This window comes from Polypterus senegalus, chromosome 9 (assembly GCF_016835505.1).
Source record: "Polypterus senegalus isolate Bchr_013 chromosome 9, ASM1683550v1, whole genome shotgun sequence".
Taxonomy (NCBI): Eukaryota; Metazoa; Chordata; class Cladistia; order Polypteriformes; family Polypteridae; genus Polypterus; species Polypterus senegalus.
This window is the reverse complement of record NC_053162.1, coordinates 72099123-72108266: the sequence shown is the minus strand read 5'-3', so window position 1 is coordinate 72108266 and position 9144 is coordinate 72099123. Positions and strand designations below refer to the sequence as shown.

At 37.2% G+C, this 9144-nt stretch overlaps 1 protein-coding gene across 1 annotated transcript; it reads right to left on the bottom strand.

Moving 5' to 3' along the window:
- Positions 1-241: 241 nt before the first annotated feature.
- LOC120535421 (zinc finger protein SNAI2-like) lies at positions 242-8665 on the bottom strand. The gene is made up of 3 exons (XM_039763255.1): positions 8241-8665; positions 4290-4952; positions 242-3428 (listed from the first exon to the last, which is right to left on the bottom strand). The coding sequence occupies exons 1-3, from the start codon at positions 8317-8319 to the stop codon at positions 3247-3249; spliced, it is 924 nt and encodes a 307-aa protein (XP_039619189.1). The 5' UTR covers positions 8320-8665; the 3' UTR covers positions 242-3246.
- Positions 8666-9144: the final 479 nt, after the last annotated feature.

Sequence of the window (9144 nt, the reverse complement as noted above, 5' to 3'; positions counted from 1 at the left end):
GGGGGAATCCTTGATATCAAGTTCAACTGAAATTCTAGGGTGTATTAGGTAAACGGGTTTCATTTGATAGCAAATATGTATATGTGCTTTACTGTACATAAAGTATAAAGCACTGTGATGTTTAATTCTTCCTGAAAGTTGTTATGTAAAGAATATTTTTATGTTTCATCACTCCTATCAAACAAGAGTATCACATCTCAAGAAGGCCAGTGGTGACAAAATGAAGACAACAGCACATAAAAACTATCAAAATACTTGTTTTATTGATTATCTTTCAGTATAGTAGAAAACAACCTCCAGAGGAATTTTACCAGAACCCAGACAAAAGAGTGACGGTGTCGATAGAAGGTTCTTTCTCACTGCTTGCTTATATCCATTCACATATCAGCATGACTCAAAATTTACAAAAAAAATATACAAAATAAAAATAGGTGTTACAGCAAAACACAACTTTATCAATTCAATCAAATCTAAGAAGACAGTAGAATAACTGAAAAACAATACTGCTTACATGAAGTCATTGCATTTTTGTTAAACAATATCAGGGGATTAAAAGCTTTTTGTCTGAATGTGTTTTTTCTTTACACTTTGGCAAATCCCACTACCCATTTTAAAACATTCATGCACTTCATTTCATTTTTTTGACAGATATTTTTTAAAAGTAAATAATGTATTGTGTCCATTTTTGATCAGTTGGCCAAATATCTTTTATTTATATTGTAGTGCACAACACTGTTACATGAGACCCCTATAATTGTTTCAACTTCTTGACTGCTCACAACATTGTAAGCTCATTTATGGCAAACACAGAAACAAAGATCCAGTTTGTAAAAATGCAGTTAGTATAGAAGATGAAATACTTTTGATGATTAATTATATTTGTATGAGCAGTCAATGATAATTCCTCAACATATGAAATCCAATAAAAGTAATGTTACAGTGGCACATAGACATTAATTGTGGCCTTTTTGTTTCTTAGAGTTTCTTGTTGTCTCTGGGCACTTCATTTTCTTTCCCACAATCTAATGACACGCAGGTTAGCTTGATTGGTGGCTTTGACAAGGTGCGAGTGAGTTTGGATCATGTGTAAGCGTGAGAATGTGTTTCGTGATGGGCTAGCACCCTGCCCAGAGAGGACTTCTGCCTTGCTCCCAAGATAGGCTCCAACCCTTGTGACCCCCAAGTTGGATTAAACCACTGGGAAATGGAATATGAGCTTCTGTTGTACAAACTTTTACAAAAGAAAATTAGGAAAAAGAAAAAGCTCTTGTTAGCCCTCTTCCACTTTGCCACTTGAGCAGAAAGGTTTACAGTGAACATCCAGATCATACCATTTAAGCACAGGCATTCAAACAGGGGCATTATTATAAACAGATTGTTTAAATGTGGTTTCATTTGACAAAACTGAAGCGGCACCATATAAATGATTATTGCTGTGAGTGCCCCATTGCTGGGAATATTGTCATAACTCCTTATCTTTAATATATAATGATAAATAAGATTATAAAAAAGAGGCAGCTCTTCTCAGTAAATAAGGCTTTTCATTCTCTTCCACTTTTTCTTTATTATAACAAATTTTAAATATGATCCAGTTTAATATATAGTCAGGTATGTGGGCCCCAAGATCCTGAATTGGATAAGCAGGTTATAAAATAGATAGATGAATAGCTGTCTTTGAGGAATTTGTTCATTCTTTCTATACCTGTGTGGACCCTGAATTCCTTCTAAATCGAAATATGTGTATGTTAAATAAATAGAATGCTTAAAAATATTTTAGGTGTCAGTACGCACTGGAGTAGGTTGGTTTCAACTTTGCATTCAGAGCTGCCTGAACAAGCAACAGCTCCCTAGGACTCTTAAATAGAAAAATAAACAAATTTAAACATGAATATATGTAATATATTATATCACATACATTTTATAAATAGTTTTTCTCATTGTTAGGGTCATGATAAGCAGCAGGTATGTGTGCAGAGCAGAAACTGAGACAGTTTGGAGTAGAAGTTGATCAAAGTGTATTTATTGTATGGCAAAGTGATTACTTCTGCTGCTTAACATCTCCAGTGACCAAAGCTCAGTTCCAGACCTGGTCACTCAGTGTGTAGTGTTTGCAGAAGTTTCCAGGTGCTTCAGCTTTATATAAACATGCATGTTTAGGTTAATTTAGTGACAATATGAGGGAGTTTGGGAGTGGGCATGCGTGTGCTCTGTGATGCACCATTGGCCCATCCAGTGTTGGTTCCTGCCTTGCCAGATGCCAGTTGACTATGTAATGAGTAAACGGAGTTAGACAAAATACACTCAGATATGGATACATACGTATCATATATACTTATATGTGTGTGTTTTACAATATATGGTGCAAATGTACTTGTAGTATAATAACCATTAAATATTTGACTTTGCCCATACATTTAATTTAAGAATCTCAAAGTAAATTTGTCTTTTAGAAAAGCAAATCACAAAAGTCAGTGCTTGAAGTACATTCATTGGTCAGGCAGTGCAAAAACTGTTTAATAAGGATACATTTGGTTTAATTTCTGTGGCACAACACACACCGAGGAAAATCTTTGTAGTGCAAATTAAATCAATGTTGTAACCAAATCCATTGTGAGTAGCTTCAGTCATAGATCGGTCATTAACATAAGCATTTGTAAACAGTACCACACAAATTTAGGGAAATTAATATTCATGTTTAAATACTTGATATTGCCATCCTTTGTGTTCTTCAGTTGTTATGCATCTTCATTTTTATGTAGAAAATTAAATGACAAAATTCTTCTCTTTTTCCATGTCTAAACGTGTCAATTTTCGCCACTGAAGATGAGCTGAAGATGGTATCACCATTTTTCCTTTTCAGGAAATGTCTGGAAACTGTGCATGGAGAACCGTTCCATTGATTAACCTTTGCCTTAAACAACAAGCCTGCCGTAGCTAGTAAATTGCAGTTCCTCTAGAAATTAATGTTTGCTTCAGAATTACAAAAAAGAAATCTGCATCTACACACAAAGAAACACTTTTATCATGTGCTAGGAATGCAAGTCTAGTGAAAGCAAATATATTCCTTTAAAATGCTCACCACTTTACTTCAACACTCTTCTCTTCAGATCACAGCCCTTTTCAAAAGCTGATTGGATTCTTGTTCTCGGTAAGCTGAGGCCATCCAGCCAACCCAAGAGTGCATGAAGAAGGGACATTCCATGACAAAGCTCAACTCCCTAGGACGTGGGGTGTGCAGTGACAGAATCAGGACAGTGGACAGCAGCTGGCCTCTTCATGCTTTGAGAGTAAAGACATCCTGGAGAAGGTCTTTGCGCAAGTCTTACATTGATACTTCTTCACATCAGAGTGAGTCTGCAAATGCGCCCGCAGGTTGGAGCGATCTGCGAATGCCCGACTGCAGTGAGGACAAGCAAAAGGCTTCTCTCCTAAAATGGCAACGGGAGAATTAAGCCTTTTTCGAAACAATACAATTGGGACTAAACATGCATAATTGATTTATTTCTTTACAGCAAGTTCAAGAAATAAAGTGAATCAACTTATATGAGACTAACTACTTTAGTCAGACTGGTATCCCATCAGGAGTTGGTTCCTGCTTTATTGGGTTAAGCTCCGACCCCTACTTCCTGATTTGGATTAAGCAGGTTTGATAAATGAGTGGATGGATAACTACATTTATCAGCTGACATTGGTCAGTCTATATCTGTCATGCCTACTTAGTATGACCTCAGAACTCAAGGAAACAAATTAGATTCTTTAACAACATATCTAATTACATTAAAACAGTATCTGATAAGCAATAGTTGTACCCTCAACCACCCTCGGCAGAGTTTCTGTACAAATGTTTGAATGTGTCATTATAGACATTGGTGTTAAAAGTCACCATTCATTGCCAGCTTTGCAATGTTTATCATTGAACATGAAAACAATTCAAGGGCTCATTAAACTGTGGCATTCATTTTGCTTCTTTTAATGTACTCTATAAAATACACAGCTACAGTATATATTTTTCTTTGCTAGATATTATTGGCAGTTGCAGGTATTTTGAAACTCTGTTGTTCAGAATTTAAAGCAGGGTCTGCATGCTCCAAGGTGGCAGAAATCAGAATGCCACTACTCTGTGTTAACATAGAATATTTTTGACAAAAGTATCCTTCTTAAAAAATACATTATTTCCTGAAATTGAATTCTATTTACAAAAGTACTCCTCACTATATCTCATGTTAAAATTTGAAACATGTCTTTCACGGATACACATATTGTGTGCAATATGAGCTACAAAATCTTACCTGTGTGGGTGCGGATATGTCCTTGCAATAGCCAGGGTCGAGAGAAGGCCTTACCACAGAGCTTACACACACATGGCAGTGTGTGTGTGCGGATGTGCATCTTCAGTGCGCCCAGGCTGACATACTCCTTGTCGCAATACTTACAGTTGAAATACTTGCGACAATGCCACTCACACTGTAGCTGTCGGTGTTTGGCCAGACCAGAAAACGTGTAATAAGCCTTATGGCAGTCAAAGCATTGAAATTTGCCCTGGACGCTTATGGGAAGATCTCTATGCTCCGATGGTAGGATGGGCCCTGGGAGACTACAGTTCTCTTTAAACAGTTCTGTAGTACAGCTCATCCCACTTCTGCAGATTTGGAAAGGAGTACAGTTCAGATTGCTAAGAGTATCTCGGAGAGCAGCACTGCTTGCTTTGAAATGCTGCCAAGAGTCAGCAGGTTGATCAGCTCTAGCTGGGTCTGCATAATGGACCTGCATGTTGATTGGCCCACTTATGATTTCAGCAGTTTCGCCATAGCTTGTGACTGATAAGCCTGTGGACACAAGTGGGCTCCGCGCCTGGGCATTCATGGATTCAATGTCGGCAGCATTTGGTGGGAACTCAGCATGAGAAATGTGGGCGATTAGAGAGTTTTCAAAGGTCTTTGGAAATAGTGTTTCTGAAGGAAAAAAAAAAAGCAAGGAAAAACTTGAGTGTTACTTTACATTGAAAAAGGGGGCTATATTACAGTGAAGCATGCAATTATTGGTGAATAAAAAATCTGAATGAATCAGCAGGAGTGCCCTCAACCTTAACAAGCAGCTAAAGTCTTCACTTTTGGCCCTTAACAGACAGACACTTGGTAATGATGTTTCTTGTACAATTAATTACAGCCCCAATCCCGATTTACATAACATTGCATTCTCCCACCCACTGGAGTACTGGAGCTTTCTCGGCACCATCAGGTTCAAGGCAGAAAACCAAAACTGAATTGCATGGCCAGGTCATTACAGGACCCACTCACATAGACAGCCATCCTCTAATGGAACCAACTTGGAATCAGCAGTCATCCTGGCATGCACAATTTGAAGAAGTGAGAGAAAAAAACAATAGAGACAGTGCCTGTATGGATTTACTTATTGCCGTGCAAAGATACAATTACTGTGTTGAATGTCCTTTGGAAATGATGTACATTTACAGTAATATATTAAGTCATTTCTTGTCCTTTTTGTATTGTGGCTGGTGCCTTATATTTTTCATAGTGTGCACAGGCAGAGTATGCGATTTGCTCATGATCATCCAGTAAGGCATAGGTGCAAATTGAACCAACTGTCTTGTAATTTACAGTCCAGCATTTTGCCTGTTCGTTTTCATGCTATTGTGAAGCATGTGATTAGAGAGAATGTTATTATTGCCAAATTATTTAATTTCAGTCATGTAAATTGAGATTACAGGTGAGAGAGGGGAAAATGCTCAATAAGGGGTCTGAGGTAGGTGTCATGTACTGTATGAGGCAACACTTATTTTTGAAATGCTCTATATGTATGTGAGCATGACTCATGTGTTCTGTTAGGCAGCTTATAAAGAAGTGTGTTCTAATTATCGTAGTAGTTGTTCTGAACTATAAGTGATACAGACCTCTGTCCTCTATTGTTCAATTATTGAACATATATAGAGAAATGGTTGTTTGTTATAATACTCATGACATAATTGTGATTATTTATTTTACTACTATACAGTAAATTGCTTTTATAGATTCTGAGTTATAAGCCAAACTGATCTGCATAAAGAATGCTCATCTGTGATCAAATATGTCAGATATTACGCCTATGGAGCTAGTGCTCACATTCTTCTGTATATATTAGTGAGACCACTGGTCAAGGGTGTGGCAGAGATGAACCTGCCTTACTCCATACCTTATACTGTACTCGCATGACTTTTCTATCTTTTTATATATTTGCATTCTACTATTCAGGTCACAAACATAATTTCCTATACCAAAATATTTTGTGTGCAATAGTATATCAAGGTTTAACTCAGATGAGATAATGTGAAACAACAAGACTCCTCTCCTATTCAGATGAGCTCTTCCCTACATAAGAGCCTACTTGAGGACACTTTTTGGACAACACCATCCCTCCTCCTTTTTAAATTTCAAGTGGGTTTATATGCATAATATAGGCTCGTCCAACCACTACTTGCGTTGCTTTATGTATTTTCCTTAGTTTGTAATTATTACAAGCAGCAATCCTGGAAGTACCAATTTACCTCTTATTATTACTGTGGAAGGAAGCATACAGTATATATTTAGTTATCTTCTTTTTGGTCAGATAGGTTTTGACTAGCAAATTAAACACCTTATTTCCACATCCTTAAAATTAGATTAGATAAACTTTATAAATCCCTTGGGAAAATTCAGAATATATATATATATATATATATATATATATATATATATATATATATATATATATATATATATAATTAAAATGAACTGTAGATACATTTAAGAATTTAATGCATGGGTTTTATTGCACAGATTAAGATATGCATTGACCACCTGCTTAAAAGATCTGGGCTTTCTTCTGACTCCAGTAGTGCCATCGTGAACATACCCCACATTCACAGCATAACATTATTTCTGGTCATGATGGAAAAAGGGAGGGAGACTTATAAAACTGACATTTATTGAAAATGGCAAAAATACTTTGAATTGGCTCCAGCAGACCCCCGTGGTCCTGTGTTCGGATTCAACGGGTTGGAAAATGGATGGATAGAAAAATACTTTGATTTTGTATAGGCAAAAAAACTTCCAAGCTATTACTTCATATGTAAAGTCATTTTCAGTGTTGTTTATTGGGACTTTCTTGAGGGCAGAAAGCTTTCATGTAGTAATAATTTCACGTCTCCAGAGGAGCACTATTCTTATAATATAGATATTTAAAATTAGGCTTTTTTCATTTAAGAAATTGATGAATGTCTGAGAAACTAGATGATATGAATCTGGCTTTATCCAGATCACCAATTAGGATGATCTGTAGCAAAGGTTTTCTTGCCTATAAAATTGAAAACCTAATAAAATACAGATTTTATAAATCTCCACAAAATGCATTGCTTGTCAATTTTTTTTTAAATTAGAGGCTTTTTTTTTTTTTTTTAAGGTGAGAAGATTCCCCAAAGACATAGCCTTTGGCACAATCAAACATAAATTATGTCGAGCTCCCTGAACTACTCTTGAACTATTATGGTAATTAGTAGCCTTTATCAAAGCCACCCTTCTGTAAATCAGTGAGGGTTTGCTGCTGTTCCTTATTTCAAAACTATTTTTCAGAAAAAAGAAAGCAAGCACAATGAACGAAATTTGTACAAAACGCGTTTCTCCCAGCGTTATATGTGTAAAAAGGCCCCCAAATAGCTGCGGATCAGCCTCTTCAGCTCGGTTAATAGAGCCCTTGAGAATCCCAAAGCGGGCTGCCACAATGAGACCCTCTTTTGTTGAAAGATTTTGCACCTGCTAAACTCCAGCAGCGTTTGCAGTATCCGTGACAGAAACTTTTTAAAAAAATCCAGATCTTTTTTTAAAGTAGAGCTTATAGCAAAAATGTTAAAAAAAATCTCATTCAATTAAACTACTTCTGCGCTAACACTGAAACGCACTAGAGTACTGCACAAAGTTACCGGCTAAAGAATTCGCAAACAGGTTCTTATTTGAAAACAAACCAACACTACATACAAAGCAAATATTTATATTAAAGCTGTTCCTGATTATTATAAAATTAAAACAACACGACCCACTGTAAAAGTAACAAACAACTACAGCGACCTGATTTTTTCAGCGTGTCGGCGAGAATTATGTGGATTTATTTCACTGAGAGTTTGAGCATAAACTCAGTCATCATTCAGAAAGTTGTCACGTTAAATTAGACACATTCAGCTTAAAACGAGGCACCCTTAAATCGAACATTACCTCTTTTTTGCGCATCCAGGTATCCATAATTTGGCTTTTTGTAACTCAGGTGCTTCTTTACCAGAAACGACCTTGGCATTTTTTTTTTTCGGTTGTCTCTCACTGTCCGCTGAAAGAACCAAAGTAACAGGAGGCACAGAACCTGCCGGTTGAGATCAGATGGGTAGGAGGATGAATCAGTAGCGGGTATCCCCTGCCTGCCTTGGCTTCATATACTCCAGCAGAGTAAAAGCGAGTCAGGTGCAGAAAGGATCAGTGCTAATTAGCATAAACTCCCAGCGGACCAATTGGGATGAAAGGACAAGTGCACGGGGCGGAGCTTCGGCGTGCCCGTTGGCATACCTCAACAAAAACAGGTGCAGCCTGCGCAGTCCGAAGCTGTTAGCACGCGCTCAACATAAGCGTGGGAATTTCGTCCCAACTGGCAAGCACGCCACACTACAGTCGAAGCGGAGGGCGAAAATACACCACCACGTTAGTGTATTTAAAAAGTGAAAAGTCAAAATCCTCCAGTAATAATTGGAACAATACTGTTTAGGTTTCCTTAGGGAAATTAAGTGAATAGTATTAAAGAGACTGTTCGGTTTAATGGCATTTTTGCCAACATTGTTCTAATGTTAATTTATATTTAGCTTGCTGTAATGCATTTGTTACTGAGCTTAATAATGTACTTCCTGTTGTTTTAACGGGAGACGTTCACCTTTGTATATCTTCTTATACCAGCTTTTCCATTTCAGGGTCGTGTGGAGCCACAGTCTGGCCGTGAACGAGTGACTTTCATGTGCAGCAGCTTTTCTCCCTCAATTCACACTTCAAAATTTTCACCTTTAGAGTTGTCTGGATTACAAGGAAATGTGAAATCTATGATCAGGTGAGATACCCTCAATATTGTTGTGTTTTCAGA